Genomic DNA, 22,664 nt, shown 5'->3' on the forward strand with positions numbered 1-22,664 from the left:
TTGGCTTAATTCTTCTCACCGTGGCAGTGGTAGAATGAGAGGTATAGAGAAAAGCTCTTTAGCATTTGTTTCTGTTTTTTCGCTCTTTCTGTTACTTAACAGTCTTAAAATGTGACCATGCCTCTCATACTCTCATAATCCTTCGGTCTTAGCAGCACATCACAGTCAGGATCAAGTGTATTTTCACTTTATCCTTATCCTTAATTTGATTTGTCAGGGCTTGAGCAACATGATATTATTGGATTAATTGTGAATTCCACAATCTGCCAGATAGCACATGAGCAAAATATGAAGTTGTGTGCCAAAAAAACTAACTAAACCCATAACGAACAGCGCAATAATACCAAACCTTCTACCAAATCCATGACAACACGACTGATACTGATCATATGGAGGGTTTGGGAAGAGCCGAATCAAAGGTCGAATCTAAATGTAGTTGGAATGCTGTGGGGGACTTTGGGAAGGATGGATGTGCAAGAAAGCCCTCTAACATTATAGTGTTAAAGCAGGGCAAGGCTAAAATTCCAGTCAAACAGCTACAGGAATACATCCACTACTTCCACTATGTTCATATAAAATGTTAAATCAATTTTAAAAATACACGAGGTACTTACTCTGTACTTTTATATTATTACTGTTGATCTTATTCATATTATTTTATTGTTTATCTTCTTAATATTATTTCTTTTCTTGTATTTTACTCTTATTGTTAAGCACCAGTACACCAAGACAAATTCCCTGCACATGTAAACCCACAATACTCGGCAATAAAGGTGATTCTGATAAGAATCACGCATGCCAAGTAAGCACTTGCACTGGATTTCCAGTAAACTTACTCAGAAATCTCACACAAGAAATAAGGTCAGCTTCAATCGCGGACATGAGGCACAGGAAACAAGAACGTTTCAGAATGTTTTACATCAAAAGAACATTGTTTAGGCCAGAGTTCAATACACGGGATTTAAAGCCTACAACCTTGAAATACAGTACTAGTTCGATTTCATACTTCATACACCCTCTGGTAGCGGATCACACCCTAACCACTGACCAACCTATGACATACACGGATGATTCATAATTGTCACACGTATCATAAAAACTAATTTTATCGTTTGCTTCAAAGGCAGTTAGACAAATTATATATTAAAAATGATGAGACAGCCGGGCCAGTGCATTTATTTTGGGTCATGGATTTGAAGAGCAGGAAATGTATTAATAGTCTAGCCGTGAGCAATGCAAACACAGGTTCAGTTTGTTAACATAGTGGTGCATAGCCTGACCAAAAAAATCACGTTCAAGCTGTAAAAACAATAACGTGTAACACGTTCAACCTACATATTGCCGATTTATACAGGTGTGTCTCATAGCATATTGGGATGGAATTTCAAGGGAAAATCTGTAGCTCAAAGCTAAACATTGCTCAGTGATAATTTACAGCATTGCTGAAACAGCTACTCATCCTGCTTTATTTTATGAGACACCTTTAGTGAGAATTGAAGCAGAAAATCACTATATAATGTAAGATATGTCATGATCATTGCGAGACAATTACCTTGAGTAGCGATGTTTACTGCTGACAGTGTGGACAGAACCTTGCTAAAATTCTCACCAGTGTATAAGCTCTCTGGTTCAAAACCCTAGAAATGAAAAAGAAGAGAGAAAAAAAGATAGTGAGAAACACTAAATGAAACAGGAATCAGAGGTCAAATGCAAAAAAAAAAACTTCAGTGTATACAGTCAGAAAAGTGGAAGCTGAGTATAAAGTCGTACAGCAATATAACAACATTGAGAAGCATACAAGATGCCTCCGAATCGCTGTCCAGCCTCCGACGTTCACAGGCCGCTATCCTTTTTCTTCCAACAGGTTAGGTTTCATGTTTTAAATTAAACATCATAAACAGAGAGTTTACATGGTACACTGAAGTGCATCAGTCTTCTTATCTGTTTAAAAACCCTTCAGCAGTGTTGCACGGGACAAGATGAAGACTTAAACAACGTTACTGTGCTCTGTGAGGCAAGTTACTGTTGGAATTGTTTTCACATCACAACTTGCTTTGGGCATGACTTGGCAAAGACTTTATCGAGCTCACACTTTAATCACACAACTTAGCATTTCTCTCCTTTCGCAATATGTCCAGTACAACGTGCTTTAAAGAATCAAATTTAAAACCCCTTTAAAAAAAATTCACTCATTTTAAATCCTAATCATATAATTAAAAATGTGAATTATTTTAAACATTTTAAGTGTTTGGTGCATAGTTAAATCAAAATCAAAGATCTACAGAAGCTGAAAACAAAATACATGACTTTCCAAATGGCCAAATTACGTTGATCATTTCCTTCCCTATGGCTATGAAGATGAGCGGCTTGGCCAAATTCCTCCCTTTCCTACATCTGAGAGATGCTATCTTTAAGACTGCTAACTGAGTGTCCTTGTTTTGATTTTTGGTGGTTTTTTTTGTTTTTGTTTTTAGATGTGTAGCTCTCATGTTATCCATTCATCAGCAGATTGGCACTTGGCGCTCACTGTCAAACGTTAGACTACAAAAAGTTGGATTTTCTTCTTGGCATTTACTGGTAAATTGTATGCTTATCTCCACACTTTCATTCCAGTATTTTACCATCAGTATAACATTTTATTTACCACGTTCCCAGGGTTATTTAGAGAGTTTAATGTCCTTCTAAGTAACAACATTAAAAGTATTTTAAAAAATAATAATTTTTTTTTTTTTAAATTGTAAAATACTGTATCATGCCCTATTCACAAACATTCTTTATCATTTACTTTTACAGGACAGACAATGCATGTACATACAAGCACCCACACAAACATGCTAGCTAAACACATAGCGAATGGATTCCTGGCTTAGAAATGCTAACCTGGAGCAAGTGAACAGCAAAAGCAGACAAAACTACACAATGACTGAAATTCAAAGTGGCCAGATGTGGGACTGTTAACTTAGTGAGTTAGCTGAGTACTGATACTATCTGGATGGGTTGACAACATAAGTAGACCAAAAAAAAAAAAGGCAGTGGTTAATCATGAAATGGAATATAATCATATTTTGAAAACACTACACATGTAATATAACTACAGAGGTCACTACCAATAATTTCAGAATATCTGCTCCCGAGCCCTTGTCCAGATGGCTTCCTCATGTTCAATGACTTGCTACACTTCACTGAGTGGACAAAAATGGTAAAAGGTTAGCTAAAGGGTTAGCATGCGTCTAGGAAAAATGTGTCAAAACATTCCAAAAGCAAAAAAATGCACTGCCAAAATGCGCCTTAAATAGCCGGGATAAAATGGAAGGAATTCCAGATTTTCATTAGTAGGAAAGGGCCAGATTTTTTTTAATCACATCTGGTGTAATTCTTAATATTTTAGCTGCTGAAATTTTGCTTGTTCATCTGGTAATTTTGTGGAATACTTCCGACACAGAATGAAGTCTTTAGCCTTACTGCACACTCAACACTAATAAATGGCCATAACAGCTGGACTAGGCAAATGTGTATGACAAACATTTTAACAAATTCAACTCTTATAACTAGGATAAAGTAAAAGAAATGTAATGTATATGCGTAGGAACATTAAGCCACATCACAAAAAAAGAGATGTGAACTGATAAAGTCTGAATAATAATAAATAAGACAGCTGTTGCACTACTTTTACTTTGCTTCCGCTTTGAAGAGTTCCCCCAAAAAACAGAAGCGAAAGTTGGGCAAGTGGCTTCTTTCTCCAGTCACATGGTTTACATCTTCTGTGAGAGGCAGGTGACGGACCACTTCTCAGGTCTCATGTGTTCGACTTAAAAACACGTGGTCCATCTGCATTGTAGCATCCCATCCTGCTAGCATTTCAAACAATAAAGTATTGCTAATATTGGACGTACCCAGCGTGGAGTTTTTTTTTTAATCGGTACAAAATCTGGGAGGCAGCTTTAGAACCGGACCAATGACAGTACTGAGTGCAGGACCGGGGGGTTGGGGCAGAGAGTGTAGTCTGTGAACAGAACTTTCAAATATAACTTTTACAGTTAAAGCACAGATACAACCAAAACACCTCGAAATCCTGGCATGTCACCGCTAGTCCAACCTCCCTTTCCAGGTGATAGTGCTGCCTGGACATGTTGAACCTCCAAACTGGAACCAGCCCTCCCATTTTGGGGAGGAAACGGCAGGCCCCGAATACATCACAGCCGTTTACTTTGGCATATTGAATACCTAAGACGTTCTGTCACAATTCAGTTCTCCTCATTTCTATTAGTATTTGAATAATTCAAGTCTCCTCTTGGCGGGACTTCACAATGTAGCTTGCAAACTCCTGCTTGTAAAGTGTCTGCATTCAGTACATGCCATAGGTAACAGAAAATACACTATAAAATGCAATTTAATAAACATGCACTCTTTAAATTTTATATATATATAAGAAATAGCTGTAACCAGCTCAGCTTCAGAGAAGATGTGATGATTCGCAAACAGGCCAAGAAAGACAAACAGTGATAAAGCAGCATACATAATGATTAAAAATTAACGTACTGCACCTATATTTACACATTTTCCCACGTGCTCTGAAAACATTTCCCATGTTTCCCTAAAAGTATTGATCTTAATTCTTGTACAATTGGCTCGACCTGGAGGAAGAATTACGGTACACATCCCTCACATGATGCTTGATGGCTTGTAAACTAGACAGTTAATCAAAACACATCAGTCCATGGATATGATAAAACACATTTTTATCAGTTTATCTAAACCGAGCAATGTCAGTCATGTACAAAGTTGTTCTAAGAGCAATCACTAATAGTACTTTTTATTTATTTTATCTGACTTGTATTTATTATTATGCAGATAGGTCAAATATACGCAGAGAATATTTCTCTCGCTTTATTCCTGCTGAGATTCTTCTGCATATACCCCATAACGTCCATTCAGAGGCATATGTCCTGGATGTAATTAGATAGGAGAATGATGTTATGATAATAAAGTGCAATGACCGCTTACCTCAACCTTTAAAGAGACGCATCCTTTCAAAAACTCCCGAATGTTGCCAATGCAGTCGGTTTCACATTTAGGATCTGGACAATACTGCAAGAACAACAACAAAAAATAAACAACCGAAGATGATAAATAATACTACTAATGTCACATGGGTATACTATCTAACTACGACTCGAGGCTGAAAAGAAGCACGAGCTGAACGGATTCCGGTTTAACGGCGTAACCGAGTAGTTTAGGACGAATTAATGAAGTGCATTCGTTATGCAAAAGTATTTCTCAATTTCTCACTCTCCTTGTCAGCATAAACTCTTTGCTCCTTTCCCTTAACGCTCACAGCCCTCTTTCCCCGTCACCAAGCTAAAAAAAAAAAAAAAAAAGAGAAGAAAAAAAAAGAGCTGTGTGGAGGAAGTGACGATCTGCTCAGGGTCCGTAGCGACAAGTATGGGCACATTAAAGCGGAATACTGTGCAAAACACTACACCGAAATAGTATTTATACGTTATATTATATATACATATTTAAATATCTGCAGCGCGCGCTGCTTTGAGTTAGTGTTAGCAACATGCTAACAGACGCCTGCTACAGCAGGCCTTTCTCTAGTCGACTACAGACACTGTAGTATGCTGTAACGGTGTATTATTTCCACATTCAGCACATTAATTAGTTCTGAAACCCAAACACCAAACCAAGCTAACACCCACAATCCGTCCACGTCAATTAAACATGTCAGAAATCAACTGCTGTGGCTTTTACAATCTTAAGCAGCATGTTTGAGTCCACTGGCTACGGAAATGAAACCACGGGCTAATTCTTAGGCATAAAAATGAGATATAAAAAGGTTTAAAAGTGGAGATAAAACAGGAGAGAGGCTGATAGAAAGGACATGCTTTGTTATGGTGTAAGACGATACAGGCGGCAGAACAAGACAAGGACGTTAGAGAATGCGGAAGACTTAATCGTGCAGACAGGAAGTCGGAGTTTACATCGCAATTAAAACTGGGCGTTTTTAGACTACTTTGCTTATCAGGAAAACAAGTGTTTAGTGTTTATTTAACACTTTTACACGTAAATTCATTCTTAACACAGCATGGTGTACTCATCCGGGCTGTTAAAGTGCTTGAGGTAAAGCATCGTCGTCCCGTTACATTCCTCTTCAGTTTATTGAAGCTTTAAAGTAAAAAGTAAGCACACGGTACATTACTGTCGGTCGTGTCATCCTTTATCCTCCCAAATCGCGTTACCTTTGTAATAGATCCCGGTACCAGTCGCTCCATAAGCTTGCACAAGACGACTCCATCTCGAAGTGATGCTTTGAGAAATCCCTCCGGGTCCGCGATGTTCTTTTTAGGGGAATTAAGCACTCCGAGTGAGATGAGCCAGGTTACAGTCTGCTCCTCCGGGTTCATGGCTGATCGGACCGCACTGCTGCAGCACACAGGCCGCTGCGCACTGCTGCTGCCCACATCCGCAACACTTCTGCTTTGCGGAACAGCGTTCACATCTAACAGCAAAGCATTAACTCGGAGTCTACAGTGAGAGGATATTGAACATCCCGCCAACCTGATCTTTCCAAAGAACTACATGCACACTGACTAGACCTCCTTAAAATGTTTCTCACACATGCTTCAAGTGAGAGAAAATTCTGCTTATGGTTTCCTTTATATTAACAGAGACTACACTAAGCCACACAATGTATTTGAATCAATTGTGGCTCTGCAATGAATGGACAGAGACAGCTTTGAAATAGAGCAAACGTTTATTTAAGAGCGCGCACACACACACACACACACCCCAGTGCATCACTATGTAGGCTTAGACTCAATTCCATCTGAAGGACCCACTTAACCAGGGCCACACTCGATCTGGATCTGAAAGACAGATGCAAGGAGGATGAGAAACTGAACACAGTTCATCATTTATAAAATGTGTCTATGGGAGTGGGTATACCTGCTGATTGCCATACATGCCGTGTATATAGCTACAACCAAGCAGCCATCAGCATTGAAGAACTACAAGCTCAGGTCCTGTTGATCAGGCTATGTTCATCCTGCAACAAGAAAAATCTGATTAACGTACTGCTGTAACTATAAAATATATATATATATATATATATTTTAAAAAGGTACACGAGAGCAAAAATTTAATGCATCCGGGTCCAATTTGACTGGCTTCCAGTTATTTTCCAGGCTGAATTTTAGAAGTGTCTTTTCCAGGCGTCTCCTTTGTTAGAATGGGCATGCTTGTGAGCGGCTTTGGCTTTTGTTAAAAGCTAAGGCAACTTCTACAATAAAAGGTTCCACTGATAATGGTCTGGAAATGATTTGAAATTAGGGGGATTTATACTACATTGTAGAAATAGTCCACAGGTGGGAGGCTTCATCTTAATATCCTTAAAATGCCTTTTGTCACTTGGAATGTGGTGTTGGAGAGTTGGAAATCCATGTTTCCCCCTTGTCATTCATTCCTGAGACTATGGGCTTTTAAATTGAAATGATCCACTGATTTAAAAAAAAAAAAAAAAAAAAGGAAAAAAAAAAAAAAAAAGACTCCTTTGGTTGCGGACGGTTTTTTTTTTAGTCAAGTTGATCAAGCATGAAATAACTGTACGGTGTTAGATTGCAGGTTATCGTCTGTAAGGCCAGAAGAGGTAAAGATGGTGTGTTAACTAACCTGAAGTTGAGACATCACTCATACCACTGAGTCAAGTTCATTTAGACCAGAGACAAAAGGGTTTGCTTTGCTTACCAGCTGATGTCAGGTTTAATCTGGTGTTGGATTGTTTCCTGCATATTGGTTGTCTTTGGATTGGTCGTTGCAAGCCGTCAATGTTTAGGCTTTGTGATGAGGAATCCATTTGCACTGAGGAAAACTATACTGATAAAGAGTTTGGCAAAGACATTGGTCTCGTTCTCAACAGACTGAACATACTGAAAAAGATTCTCCACATAATCTAAAATGGATCAATTTTAAGATTTCCCTCACCGTGAATGAGGCTGAGAGCTGACCGTTTACATGGATCCTCTTCGAACAGGAGTGGGGCATGAATGTTTTGATTAAAATTTTTATTGATAAATGAAAAACAATACTCTTGGGCATTGCATGTCTTTAACATCACTAGGGCACAAAACTAAACACTCATCACTTAAATTGGCAACAGTACTATTAAACGTGAGACGAGCAGGGGGAAAGAAACAAACTGTAACACTCAGGAAAAAACTTGACATGGTTGCGTACAGATTGAAACCGAAGCTTAAAGTTCATCTAGAAGTTAAAAATTTAGCCTCTCCGTTGTCTCACAACGTGACCTAACCCTTTTCCAGCACAGAGTCCATTTCAGTACCGACTTCGGTTCATTCCTCTATCTGCTCGATTAGCTCCACGACCCCGAGGTGCGCCTCGGCTTGAGCTGCTGTATTGGCGAGGAGGGTAGCCTCTCTCGAGGTCTTGCCTGGCCGGGCGTTCGGGGCGGCTAGCAGAGTACGACTCACTCCGACCGCTGGCGTAACTGTCTCGACTGCCATAGCCATCCCTGGAACCGCTGCCATAGTCGTCATAGCGACTGCCTCCACCACTCCCACCGTAGGACGGAGGGGGGCCCCTTGAGGGTGGGGCACTGCGTGAGTTACCTGCAGGGTCAACGGGTCATGTAATTGGCAAAATTCACAGACATTTTTTGTGCAAGCTGTCAAGTGCCCACTGTCCTAAATATATTCCTCATGGCTGAATGATTTACAGATCAGGGCCATTAGCACTTTCAAGTGTTCCATGATTTAACTGAGAATGAATGTGGAGCTCTGGATTTATGAACTATACCAAGTTAACATGTTGGTTCAACTGGTTTCCTTTAGGAATAAGGTCAAGAGGATAGATTGTAGTTTGATCACTTTGCTTCTCGTGTGATTTAGACTGGGCTCTTGGAAAGGCTCAGTGGAGGAGGAAAAATCTTATGAGGCATTTCTTTTCGAGTGCGATTCTGAAATTGTACGACTTTAGTTGAAAGGACGCTTTGAAGGTACCCTTTACTATTTGGATTGTCATGAGGCCGACTTGTCCCAGGAGCACACAGCGCTGTTTGGGTACATCCTTAAGCTCTTTCTAGAACACTAAAGCTTGGAATCTTACCGTAACCATCATAAGGTTCTCTGTAGGAGCCTCCACTTGTTCGCTCCATATAGCCTCTAGGTTCACGACCTCCCCCATAACTGTCACGATCACTACAAGCAAAAAGGAAAAGGTCACTCAACAGCCTGTATCGCCCCCCACCCAAAAAACCTAAAAAAGCAGACAAGAAACATTTTATACCTGTAGCTGCGAGACACAGAACCATAATCATCTCTGGAACTGGACTGTGATGGATAGTCACGGTATGAATAATCACGTGGTGGAGGCCCATAGTCCCGGCTGTCTCTCGAGCTCATGTAGTCCCGACTAGAATAGCTGCATATATATATATATATATATATATATATATATATATATATATATATATATATATATATATATATATATATATATATATATATATATATATATATATATATAGCACGGATTATGAGGTACACCAAGATACAGACAAAAATATTTATGCTTCATTTATTTGACATACCTGTCTTTGACACTGTAGTGATCATCACGTGGTGATGGGTAGTCATCCCTCCTTGACATGAGTGAATCTCTGCGAGGAGGAGGGGGACCATAAAGATCCCGATCCCTAGACATTGGGGCTGCAAAACAAAATGAAAGGTTAAAAGTTTGAAATGAAAATAAATAAATAAATAAATAAAAAGTCAAATTCAGAACTGGAACAAAATGCAAAATCATTCAACCTATGAAAATTGCTTACGTCTGCCCATTGGCCCAGAAGGTGCTGGTCTCTTTGGTGGTGGCCCTCCATTGCGCATTGGTGGTCCTCTTTTTGGTGGGGGTCCTCTGGACGACATCCCTTTAAAAAAGGGTTCTACAATCTCTACGTTATCACAATACTTAGCAGATCAGACAGACATTATTAGATACATACACTATGCAGGCTCAGTACTTCTTAGAGAACAAGCGAAAAATCAGCTCCAATGGATCAAACGAAACAAAATCATCATAGCCCACATGTTACGAATTGCTAAAATAAAGGGACAGCCTGGAATCTTTTGTTTAATACCTCTGCTCGGTGGTCCCCGCATTCCACTGGGACCTCCTCTGGAACCACGCGGCCCTCGAGGAGAACCCCGACTGCGTGGATGCATTGATGAAGGTCCTCGACGGCCGGACGACTCGAACTGAGGCTTTGTGGCCTGCTCTACTTTGATGGGTTTACCATCCAGGGCCTTTGAAAAGCAAAGATTCACATTAAGTATTTATAAGCTAACAAAAGATTTCAAGATAAAACCAAAGTGGATATAACACACACAAGTAAGCTCAGTACTTCTTAGAGGACAGTTGGGCTAAATCAGTTCAAACTGATCATTGCGACAAAGCATCATCACAGCTTACTACCACAACTGGAACCACAAAAAGGAGCTTACCTTTCCATTCAATTCCCTCGCAGCATCTTTTGCATCACCAGGATTCTCATAGGTCACGAACGCGAACCCTCTGGACTTATTCGTCTCACGATCCTTCATCAACAGAACTGTAAAATGGAAGGGGGGAGGAAAGAGGGCAAAAAAAAAAGCAAGTGTGTCAGAGCAAGCCATTTCAATCTCAGCATAATAGCAACTGCATTTATGCAAGCTCAGAACTTCTCAGAGGTATTGACTTAATTATTTTCACATTGTGGATCAATTCCAAAATTTTTCATCACAGCTTGCAATGCACCCAGTACACAACATCTATGATGCCCAAGTACAAAATTAAATTCCAACAGCCGGCTCTGCATCTTGTCAATTTCTACAGGACAATTCCATCCAAAATTTGCACGTTGTACCATCACCGCATTTTAGACACCAAAATATCAGAGCAAAAGTATTCCTGGTTCTTCTGTTATCATCCCATTATCACTACTTGGTACTAAACCTCCTAACTAAACGTACAGGGGCGTGTTTCAATTTGGCATCACACATCATTTGTTCTTAAGTTTCAGTAATTACCTTCAGATATCCGGCCAAACTTGCTGAAGTAGCTTTCAAGAGCTTTTTCTGTAGTTTCAGTGTTCAAGCCACCGATGAACAGCTTCCCAGGCCTGTCTGCCTCCGCCATAGCCAACTATTACAAAGAGATTTCCTTATTTAAATAAAAAAAAAAGAAGTTTGCATGTAGCAGACTGAAAAAAATATAATGTATACTGTCTGTGGGAAATGTTATCATTTATAGCCCTTTATAATGTTAGGCTATAGTAAGCACATTGTTAGATGAGGTAGTAACAACAGCACAGAGAAGTCTCATTTGAGTAACTCGGTGCTTTTGAATAGTGCTGCATAATAAAAACAGCACGCGTCTCTTACATACACAATGTTGGATTCTGCAAAAGGACCACACAAAAATGACGTTTCTAATAAGTTCATTTTAGCACTTCTATTCAGCGTTCAAAGCATCCAGTTCGAGTACCACCTGCATGTGTAACTAACCGTGCAAAGCTAGCGATTTAGCGAGCATGTTAGCCTGGATTAAACCTCAGAGCTATCACAGTAAACAACGTTCACTAAACACTCATGCTAATATTAGCGATACAAGCAGCAGTGCATATGGCAATTTCCGAGGCGATAAAATAATACAGAGAGAAAGCTCGCCAATAAAACACGCTCTTTGGTTAAATTAGCAAGCTAACAACACCTAGGTTCAATCGGTTGTTTGGTTAACGTGATTCACAAAATGGCGGACGATGCTGGCGGTTTGGAGAGCCTTCTTACACGCCATGGCCATTATGGCTACATTGCATGCTTTACTACCCCCAATTACAACCATTCTGAGCAACGTGTTAAAGGCTTTAAGTCATGCTCACCTATTAAACTATACATGCTAATAAAATAATGTTTGTGACTTTATGTAATCGCTATACAGTGTCCAGCAGCGCTAGCAGGTTTGTTAGAGAGGCACGTAGCCGGTAAGGGACGCGACTGGAAGTGTGTTTCTTGTTCAACGGTTTCATTTCTAAACAACTTTAAACTAATATTTGTATGTGCACCTTAAGTGTGTATTACTTTGCATAATAAGGTAGATTCAACCTAATCAGGGTAACAGATGGCAGCCGTGGACGCCCATTCACTGAGCACTCACCTGAAAACGTCGGACGCTCAACAGGAGAACCGAAGAAAGACCTCACGCTGCCTTTAATCATTCAGATGTCCCACCCGGGGTAACGAAAATAATTGACGTCGTGAAAGATCGCCGCACTAAGCTTAAACGCGCATGCGCACCTGGCGCGCATGCGCTGTGTTCGATGACTGGTCTCGCAAGAAAAGTTGATACCTGGGAATCAATAAACCGGAAATGGAAATGTACTTATTTATTTATTTTTTACTTTATTCATTTTTTAAATTGAGATATTTAGTTGTTTGTTTATTCATTTATAACTAATCAATTAATTAATGTATTTGTTTATTTATTTGTGATTTTTTTTCTTGAATAATTCAACAACTTTTACATAGCAAAGCCTATGATTAGTACAACACAACCACAATTGTAACAGTTGTAATGGGGGGCGGGGGGAGCATTGAAAAGAGATACACTGACCATTTCCAAATGTGGTAAGAGGCCATCAGAAGCACAGTTCTGTGTGCTTTGGGATGTTTAGAATATAATATGGTACTGTAATGTTGTTGTAATTCATTTAAAAATAAAGAAATTCAGGGTTCTAAACTACTACTCTTGCACTTATGTATAAGACACTTCGAATAACAAAAACAACAGGTTTATTACATAATACCTATTACAGTCATTCCTTTCATAGCACATGCTGATGAGTAAAAACAAAGTCGGCTTGTATGCCGGTCTTAATAAAATGACAGATCATACCAACATTTTTAAGGGTGATTACAACTCCAAAATAAACTAAGAACTGTCTCTGATGAGTTGTTACAAAAACAGCACCGAGTGTCTGTCATTTTTGATTCTTTGAATAAAACATTTAGCTGGATAACATTTGTGTCAGAATTTGAAAACAACCTCTTTGACTTTGTCAGTCAAAAAGTATTTCCATGGTAATTGAATTTCAATAGTATTTCAGTGGACTTACATTTTAGAAACATGACGTAGTATGGCAAGTTGAAATAGCATATAAAACTTTGGACTGACTATCCATAATTATATTTTAGATAGTCACAATTTATTTTGATGAGTCATAATTATAACTTGACTAGTCAGAATGATGATTAGAGATATCTTTAATTATAACTTTACTAGTAAGAAATCGGACTCGAGATATCTGTAAATACATTTTTACTAGTCAAAATTCCATTTAAGACATCTTTAATGGTGTCATAGATCTCGTCAGTTTATGCGTCACACATGCACAAAGGTTATTAGAGATATCTCTAATTCAGTTTTGACTAGTCAAAATGATATTTTCAGATATCTGAACTGAGTTTTGCCCTAGTACAATTTGCTTTCTATTAGGTGACTAATAAAGTATCGGAGTGGGATTTGGAAAGCAAGGCGGCTGCTGTTCTCGACAAAATAGCAAGAAAATGTCAAGAAATCGAAAGAGCTCAACGTCAAGGAAATTGTGGCAAGCAAGAACTGATAATTGCTCAAGAAATGCACAGAGAATTGCACATTTACTATCTCCAGAGACATAGAACTTAACAAAAGTCTGGATGATCTTCGAACAATGGTGTCATCATATTCACAGTCAGTACGTTTACATGGACAATAATATTCCGATATTAACCCGATTAAGACGATACTCTGATTAAGAAACTACCATGTAAACAGCGATTATTGATGACCTTAATCCGACTAAAGTCATACTCGAAGTAAACACAAATCAAATTAAGACATGTGGAGTATTCCTGTTTTAGTCGCATTTATTATCGAAGTGGATTATAGACATGTACACATCTTGATCACACTATTAACGTCGTGTGGGAGTTTTCACCGCATTTTGCGACAGGACACGTTCACATAAAATTTCTTTCCATTCGGCGGCATCAAATTCCATTAAAACAACTCTCTCCCACCAGTCTTTACTTCATACTTTCATCCAGTACCACCGAGTTTGTTGCGGTGGTATGAATGAAATGTTCCCGAATGAAAGAGGCCTGTTGCTGGAGAATTTGTATCCGCCATTGTCTATTTGCACGTATAGCATGACAAATAATTAACTGCACTTGAAGCTTTCGTAAAGTTAAAAATGAAACACCCCAAACTGTATATGATACCATAACGAAGACGAACTGTATGTTCCATACGTGAAATTCTTGAGGGAACGTCAGACGGCGTGGTGTGGGGACGTAATGACGTGTGCCGTTAATCGATCTATGTTCAATAATATGTAAAATGGGAACATGAAAGGAATATTTTAAAAGCAACTCATGTAAACACCTTAATCTAAAAGAATATCATCTTATTTAGAATAAGGTCAATAATTAGATTACTCCTGTCCATGTAAACATAGTCATTGTGAGGGAACTGGAGCTTTCTCTGTCTCTCGAAGTAGCTCAGGTGAGTTTCAGGCTTTACTGAAAAATGAAATAAAACGATACTTGCCCCTCAGACTGATGCATTAATAGTAACCACTAGACCAACAACAATATTACCTGTATGCATACTGTATATCCACTTACCTAGCTGCAAAATTAGTGCAGTTCGGTCAAAGTTATAAGACAAATCAAAACCTACATACCAAATTAAATGTGCCTATTAATCTGAGAAAAGAATGACTGTGCAACAAACGGTAGGCCTGCATAATGTTTCTTTGAATGGAGAAAAAGCCACTGAAAAGTGCCACACATGTCAAGTTCAACGATCCATTAAAAATGAACGTGTATGTTTACAGTCCACATTTTGTATCACACTCCAGTATATTCTTATGCAACTTTAGAAATGACAGAGAAACAGCGACTCCAAGAGGTCAAAAGGTTAATTGTGAACTATTACCCCATGTCAAGTTAACTGGTTTATAAATTAGAAATGGTAAAATATTCCTTCAACCTTTGTATTGTGATAAACCATTGTATTATTTGCAACAGTCCAGTGTCATAATAATAAAAAGTAAAAAAAAAAAACATTGACTGAGAAAAAGTCATTGAAATCTGCCACACATGGTAAAGTGCACAGTGCTTGTTACAGAATCACCCAATTATGAGTCTGACAGTCCTGGTTTTCTAATATTATATTGGTTATCATTAGGAGTTGCAAGTCAGCAACACAAAAAAGTGTGTGATTTTCAATTTTAGGTAGGTGAGGTAGACCAGCCATTCGAATAACATGTGACCAAACTGAATTTCTAATGAAGCAAGGTCACACAGTCAAGCAAATGGCAAGAATATTGGGGTGCTCCTCATAATTTCTGTACAAGTGGTCCAAGTTGCTTTGTATACCCATCAGGAGCAGAATGCTAATAGTGGATGATGAAGAGCTTGAAAAATGTAGTAAGATGACTCCAAGGCCTGTATCCAAATTCTGGGAATGAGGTAAGCTTTGTTGGCACTTAAAATCTGTTCTTTCAGTTCATCAAACAAACTTTTATTCTTTTTTTTTTTTTGCAGTTCGATACACCCATTTTAGATGATGCAAGCCTTAATGGTTGCAGAAGGATTGAGTGTTTCACGGCATAGGGTGCACGAGATGTTGGTTCATATCAACCCAGCAGCTGCTGCAAGGAGATGGAGTAGCACAATGGCTAGAAGAGTGTATCATTCGCCCTACCCCAACAGTCTGTAGCACATTGATGGAAACATGCGCCTCATAAGGTTAGCTTAATAATAGTTGAAGGAGCCTATAGTTCTGCTAATGCAGCATAAGCATGGTGGGATGCTAATATTGCTTAATCTACACCTGCATTAGCCAATTCTGGCAGGTTAATGGAAACTACAACCAAACTTATATAAACAAATGAACACCCCAGCCATACATGCTTGTTGAACATTTAATTTGAGTTAAAAGGTAGTTGGTCCTCCCTCCAGTGCTGCTTTGGCCATTCCCAAGCTGTTGTCACTAAATGGGAAGCACACAATTCTCTAGAATATAAGGGTATGCAGTAACAAGATTTGTCCTATCTGGAATTACTGGAATATCTGAACCTGCTAATTAGAAGGGGGTGTTCATATATATATAGCGCATAGTGAATCAGCAAACCAAGTGGACTCCTTACATTATACAGTGTTTTAATAGATTTTCACTTTAAATATGATCACTTTCAGGTTTGGTTAGTTTTGATCAGGTTTAGTTTACAGGTAACACTTTACTGTGAGTGTACAAATAATCATGTACTAGTACCTGAACTAATACATGAACAAATGGTAAATAAACCCACCCAATAAAGTTTACTGTTGTTCATGTATTACTCCTATAGTGCTTATTACTCCAGTTGTCGTTAAGGTAAGCAATTCATATGCATATACATGTGCTATACATGTAATAAAATTGCTTTGACTTGAATTGAATTCATGATTTCTTGATTAGATCATGCCTTTATTCTGCATTTATTCATAATGAAATATGAATTAGTCCAGGCACAAGTACTTGATTATTTGTGGGCCCCATTGTAAAGTGTAATATTCGTAAAGATCAATGTACAGTAGATGCTGACAGTGAACATACAGTATGGTAAGTTGAACAAGCTATATGTAAAACTAGAAGACAAATGGAAGAACTTGACCTGACCAATCAGTGTGAGTAATATAATTGTAAGGTTTTTTTCCCCACAATAAACACGAATGCACGTAAATGGAGAACAACACGTTTTATTTTGGGATGCACATCTCAGTAAAATGTATTTAACATTAGGTTGTTTCTCAGTGGAACTTTAAATTCTGCTATAAGTAACTGGACACAAAATATCACGTTGTAAAAAAAAAAAAAGCTAACATAAGTACTTAAAAGGAATAGTAGAAATATGAGATTTCTGTCATGTCTGAGTAATTCATGCATCCATTATGAATGAGTCTAAAATGCTGATCTAAAATAGATTTGATCTGGCACTTATAACTGATCTAAAACAACCTAGTTCAGACAACACCAAAAGTTGGGCTCTGCACAATTCCTTCTGATATTATGTATGCCTTGAACATTTCATACTTATACAACGAGGCAAGTATTGGCCTCTGGAAAGATTTTTCCATCTTGATGGAGGAACTCTATTAGTGGGTAGTGGGGGAAACCCAGCGGTAGCACTGTTGGGGCTCCAGACGCAAACTCCATTATCATCTCAAGGGTGGCCACGTCACACTCTCCTTCTGGAAAAAAACATATATAGAGAAAATACTGTAACTTCATAAAGAATGTGTGCTAAGTGCAGCTCTTTAATAGTGACATTTTAATGTAAACATAGAAGAAGAGTTGGTCTAGTTATGGGTATGCATTGAAAGCTGCAAGGTTTCCATGTTTCATTCAGCTCCTAGAAAAACACCTAGGTGCTTTTTCAGCACAATGGCTAGACTGACTACAAATCAGATCATGATTGTTCAGTGTGCATGCTTGTTTTCTAGAAATCTAAGTCATTGCTTATGGATCTGTTTTCTCTTTCAAAGGACCACTAGCATTAAAGCGCTATTTTTCTATAGAACTGCTTTTCCCCAGAGGAAAAGATTGTTGCTCAGTGGTTGCTTTTCCTAAGCTCAGGAGACATAGTTGTGATTCTCATATATCTCTCTCCCTGCATCATAACTGACCAGGTTTTCAATAAATAAATAAATAAATAAATAATTTTTTAAGCAAAGTCTAATCTGCCCTTTCTGTACTTGAGTGTTACCAGTGATTTGTATCTTTGGGTAAACCATCTGTACTTACATTCATGAGGATGTCTCTTGATTGTTGACTTTGACAATGATACGCCTACCTCCTCCAGAGTATTCTTGACTTGGCTTGATGTTGTGAAGTGTTCTTCTTCAACAAGACAATAAATCTCCATTCATCCACTTTAGTTGTCTTCCATGGTCTTCCAGACATTTTGGTGTTGCTGAGCTTGCCAATGCATTCCTTCTTTTTAAGAATGTACCAAGTTGTAGATTTGGCCACTCCTAATGTTTTTTCTGTCTCTTTGATAGGTCTGTTTTGTTTTTTCAGCCTAATGATGGCCTTCTTCACATGCATCGATGCCTCTTCGGACTGCATTATGAGAGTTCCCATGAACAGCTACCAAATGCAAATTCAGGGCTTGGAATCAACTACAAACCTTTTATCTCCTTAATTTATCATGAAATAACGAAGAAACAGGCCGCACCTGTCCATGAAACTGCTTATCAGTCGACTGTTCAATTACTTTTGAGCCTGTGAAAATGGAGTGACTGTGTAAAAAAAATGGCTGTAGTTCCTAAACAGTAAATACAATATTTTTGTTGAAATAAAGCTGTCTTGAATTAAAGCTGGAAGTCTACACTTCAATCACATCTTGATTGCTTAATTTCAAATTCACTGTGGTGGTGTACAGAGGCAAGATTATAAAAAAACAAAACAAAACAAAACAAAAAAAACACAACATGTGTCGCTGTCCAAATACTTCTGCACCTGACTGTAGCTACAACCATGCATGTAAAGTATTATATACAGTACTATAAACACTATAATAAAAATACATTTAAACTTCTGAAAAATGTACTGTAGATAATTGAACTGGAGATTTTTGGTTCAAATATCAACTTTATTGCCATTGTCAGAGTACAGTTACAGAGACAATAAAATGTCGTTAGCATCCAACCAGTAGTGCAAATACTAAACAAGTTAAATGAAGTAAATAAGGCTATAGTGCAATAAGTTAAGCTAACAGTGTACAGGTCAAGATAAACCATGTTATGCATACCAGTAATGCAAATGGAAATTAAGTTAAATGAAATAAATAAGAATTATGGTGCAAGTTGAGAAACAGCATACAGGTAGATGCATGCAATATGATACAGTAGATACATACAGTGGATTACAGTAAATGTGAATGTGCAAATAATAATAATGTGCAAACAACAGTCTGATATAAATAATTGTAGTAATGACAGATAATTGGAGTGCAAGTACATACACATACTGTAATTGCAGATAATAGCAGTAATGTACAATGCAGTATAGTATGATGTCTAACGCTAATGTTTAGTTGTTAGGTGGACGCTGGCAGTTAACGCTTAGAAGCTGAAAGGAAAAAAGCTCTTCATTAGTCTTTTTGTATGGCAATGCACACTTCTGTAGTGTTTTCCGGATGGGAGATGCACAAAGAGTATATGGTGGGGATGGGAAGTGTCCTTGATGATACCTCTCGCTTTACGCAAGCAATGTGTTTGATAAATGTACTTAATGTTGGGTGGCTGTGTTCCAGTGATGTGTTGGGCAGTTTTCACTACCCGTTGTAATGCTTTCTGGTCACACATTGTGCAGCTGTTGTACCATACTGTGATGCAGTTTGTTAGGATGCTTTCAATGGTACAGCAATAGAAGTCACCATGATCTGAGGTGCAAGGTGGGCTTTCTTCAGTCTTCTCAGAAAGTACAGGCACTGTTGTGCCTTTTTCAGAAAAGAGGAGATGTTGAGGTTTCAGGAAAGGTCAGTGGACATGTGAACACCCAGAAACTTTAAGCCAGAGACCCGCTCCACCTCAGTCCCATTAAAATAAGGTTAGGAATGTATTTGTGGGTCCTCGAGGATTTCCGGTATTCCACAATCAGTTCTTTGGTTTTCTGGGTATTAAGGTCAAGGTTGTTATTGGCACACCATGTTACCAGATGCCGAATCTCTTTCCTGTAGGCTGTCTCGTCATCATCTCTGATCAGGCTAACTAACATAGTGTCATATGCGAATAGAGTTGGAGCTGTGCACAGGTACACATTCGGAGATGAAGAGGGAGTAGCGGAGTGGACTCAGCACATAGCCTTGTAGTACACCAGTGTTTAGGATGATATTGGAGGAGGTGCTGTTGACAAGTCTAACAGACTGTGCTCTGTTAGTCAAAATAAAATGTCCAGAGTCCAGTTGCAGAGAGTGGTACTCATACCAAGTCTGGGGACTTTGGAGATCAGCTTAGATGGAATGACAGTATTAAATGCAGAGCTAAAGTCAATGAATAACATCCTCACACAGGAGTTGCTATTTTCCAGATTGGTCAGGACAGAGTAAAGAACTGAGGTAATGGCGTCCTCTTTTGATCTGTTATGATGATAAACATACTGATGGGGATCCAGTCATGGTTGTAGGCAGGCCTTCAGCTTAGAGCGGACCAGCCTCTCAAAGTACTTGACGATGATGGGGGTAAGGGCGACTGGAAGTAAGTTGCTAAGTGCTTTTGCAGTACTGTGCTTTGGTACTGGCACAGTGTCTAAATGTCTGTTGGAAGTGGAAGTGGCACCAGCTATGTGCTTACTGTCTTGGAGTTGACCAACTTAAGGATATGGTGTCTGACTTGGATAGCAACTGTGCTGACAGCACAGTGCTGAAGTCAACACAGTGTGCTCAGCTGGCAGATTTAGACCCTGCATTCAGACCCTGCATTTAGACACAGCCTAAACATCTTGTCCTGTGACAACTAATAAACATAACAAGAGGTCAAGAAAGCATTCTGAGCCAGAACTCAGTGGCATTTGGTCTGGCTAATATGATTAATAACAAGCAGCTTGAATGCTGTTGACACAAGTGTTGTGTCACTAGTAGTTTTTCCAGATGAAGCGCTACACCCACATATGTGGGTTTATAGCTGTCATAACATAATAGTGATGATAAGTAATAACAGAAACTCGTCTCACAGACATTCCACAACATGAAAAATAACTAGTTAAACAGCATGAAGTGTTGTTCATTAATGAATTTAATGTTGTTGGCCAGTCACGGTGGTGTAAGAGGAATTAAAAGTATTGGGTTGTACTGTTATAGGAAAATAATTCACTTTGGGGTGGTAACATTAACTTTGCTCCATGTTGGGTTGCATCACACCACCCCATCGTGGATTATCTAAAACAGCACACCCAATCATAGTTTAGTCATTGTTTAGTCTAATCATATGAATCGATAAACATACATCTAGAAATAAATGGGTTGTTGGATGCATGATCATGACTTTATTGTTGTGTTATACCCCACTGGTTCAGAACATGTCAGTGTTTCCTTGCTTTTACACATCCACTTCAACTCAGGAAGGGCTCTCCGGTGTGTTGGGAGCAGACAAAACACTAAAATGTGCAGGACAGGACCAGGGTTGGGAACCTGCTTCAAAGCCCTTTAGTGTTAGCTTAGCTAAACAAAGCTTAGTGTTTAGCCCGTTCGCCTCACACCTCCAGGGTTGGGGGTTCGATTCCCACCGTGGCCCTGTGTGTGAGGAGTTTGCATGTTCTCCCCATGCATGTTTCCTCCCCAAGTCCAAAGACATACATGGTAGGCTGATTGGCATGTCCAAAGTGTCTGTAGTGTATGAATGGGTGTGTGAGTGTATGTGTGATTGTGCCCTGCGACGGATTGGCACCCTGTCCAGCGTGTACCCCGCCTTGTGCCCGATGCACCCTGGGATAGGCTCCAGGTTCCCCGTGACCCTGAAAAGGATAAGCGGTATAGAAGATGAATGGATAGTTATTGGCAATTAAAAAAAAACATTTTTGAAGCGGGGTAACATACATGTCCAACAGCAACGAGTCAAACAGCCAATCAAAAATAGTTGTGGATGGGATTACACCTATGCTGTGTCTGAAACCGCTCCCTATCTCCTATACAGTGTACTATATAGGGTATCGGCTATTTTGTAGTGTCCGAAGTCTGAGTGAACAACTTCATTCCCTACTTTCGTTCACTCATTTAAACCCACAATGCATTCTGATTTCGAGTGTACATCCGATGTACACTCGCCAACGCATTATTTCCCATAATCCAGCGCGAGACAGCGATAGAACTCAAAAGACAAATAAACATGGCGGACAGGAAGATCGGGAGCGGCAACTTTTAGCAATGTAAGTGTAACATTTTATTAATTGAAATACATCTGTATCGAGATATTTCGAAGTGAAATGATAAAGAGTATTGATTGATTGGCACAGTATTTATTTTCAGCCACTTAGTTTGTGATTTATATTAACTTTTAAATGACCAACTGTACACAGCAAATGATAATTTGGTGGATTGTTCACATTTATTAATTAACACAGTCACAGTACAGTATTCACATACATATTGGAAAAGAATGTATTGATGACTTTCTAATTAAATTAAGGACGGATGGGGGAAATATATATTTAGTTGCATTTGTTTCTTACAGGAGTTGGAAGGATCTAGTCATCGGTTATTTAGTTAACAGCTGGATGTATTTTGTCTAATATCTTCTTACAGCTGGATGGCATCTTCTAGCTAACAAAGTACACCTTAAAGCTGTTTTGCTTTCTGAAATCCTACTTTTTCTTCTCCTCAGGAAAAAGAAATTTCGCCAAAACCAAACCTAGTCGGACGGAGTATATTTTACAGTTTACAGGAAACCCCTCGAAAATGAAACCCAGCAAAATAGTTCTTTTTTTTCTCCAAATAAACAAATAAAATAAATATATCAGACAGTAGTGTTTTATTCTTTTTTTTATTATTATTTTTTAATATATAATAAATATATTTATTACATATAATA

General features: G+C 38.7%; 2 protein-coding genes and 3 non-coding genes across 9 annotated transcripts in view; all 5 read right to left on the reverse strand.

Annotated features, from left to right (window-relative positions):
- The window catches only part of arhgef6 (Rac/Cdc42 guanine nucleotide exchange factor (GEF) 6), a 37,616-nt gene extending 31,052 nt beyond the window's left edge, over window positions 1–6,564 (reverse strand). The window contains exons 1-3 of one of the 2 annotated variants that reach the window (XM_053630832.1): window positions 6,243–6,564; window positions 5,005–5,088; window positions 1,553–1,637 (exon numbers count right to left, since the gene is read on the reverse strand). In XM_053630832.1, coding sequence (XP_053486807.1) covers window positions 1,553–1,637; window positions 5,005–5,088; window positions 6,243–6,407 — 334 coding nt within the window. In that variant the 5' untranslated portion in view covers window positions 6,408–6,564. The remainder of the gene's footprint in view (window positions 1–1,552; window positions 1,638–5,004; window positions 5,089–6,242) is intronic. The other variant, XM_053630833.1, reaches the window with a different exon arrangement.
- Window positions 6,565–6,744: 180 nt separating this feature from the next.
- rbmx (RNA binding motif protein X-linked) lies at window positions 6,745–12,309 on the reverse strand. 4 transcript variants are annotated; one of them, XR_008386554.1, is made up of 10 exons: window positions 12,208–12,309; window positions 11,082–11,196; window positions 10,518–10,624; window positions 10,154–10,319; window positions 9,845–9,958; window positions 9,608–9,725; window positions 9,304–9,438; window positions 9,124–9,215; window positions 6,949–7,048; window positions 6,745–6,869 (listed from the first exon to the last, which is right to left on the reverse strand). XR_008386554.1 is itself a non-coding variant. In XM_053630837.1 (9 exons), the coding sequence occupies exons 2-9, from the start codon at window positions 11,188–11,190 to the stop codon at window positions 8,335–8,337; spliced, it is 1,119 nt and encodes a 372-aa protein (XP_053486812.1). In that variant the 5' UTR covers window positions 11,191–11,196; window positions 12,208–12,309; the 3' UTR covers window positions 8,047–8,334. The 4 variants fall into 4 exon arrangements, 3 of the variants coding, with proteins under 3 accessions (XP_053486812.1, XP_053486809.1, XP_053486811.1); XM_053630837.1 differs by lacking the exons at window positions 6,745–6,869; window positions 6,949–7,048 and adding an exon at window positions 8,047–8,627 and having other exon boundaries at window positions 9,845–9,943; XM_053630834.1 differs by lacking the exons at window positions 6,745–6,869; window positions 6,949–7,048 and adding an exon at window positions 8,047–8,627.
- On the reverse strand, window positions 10,026–10,097 carry LOC128612123 (small nucleolar RNA SNORD61). The gene has a single exon (XR_008386688.1). It is a non-coding gene; the product is annotated as a small nucleolar RNA SNORD61 (small nucleolar RNA).
- On the reverse strand, window positions 10,407–10,481 carry LOC128612122 (small nucleolar RNA SNORD61). The gene has a single exon (XR_008386687.1). It is a non-coding gene; the product is annotated as a small nucleolar RNA SNORD61 (small nucleolar RNA).
- Window positions 10,723–10,798, reverse strand: LOC128612124 (small nucleolar RNA SNORD61). Its single transcript, XR_008386689.1, has one exon. It is a non-coding gene; the product is annotated as a small nucleolar RNA SNORD61 (small nucleolar RNA).
- Window positions 12,310–22,664: the final 10,355 nt, after the last annotated feature.

This window comes from Ictalurus furcatus, chromosome 8 (genome assembly GCF_023375685.1).
Source record: "Ictalurus furcatus strain D&B chromosome 8, Billie_1.0, whole genome shotgun sequence".
Taxonomy (NCBI): Eukaryota; Metazoa; Chordata; class Actinopteri; order Siluriformes; family Ictaluridae; genus Ictalurus; species Ictalurus furcatus.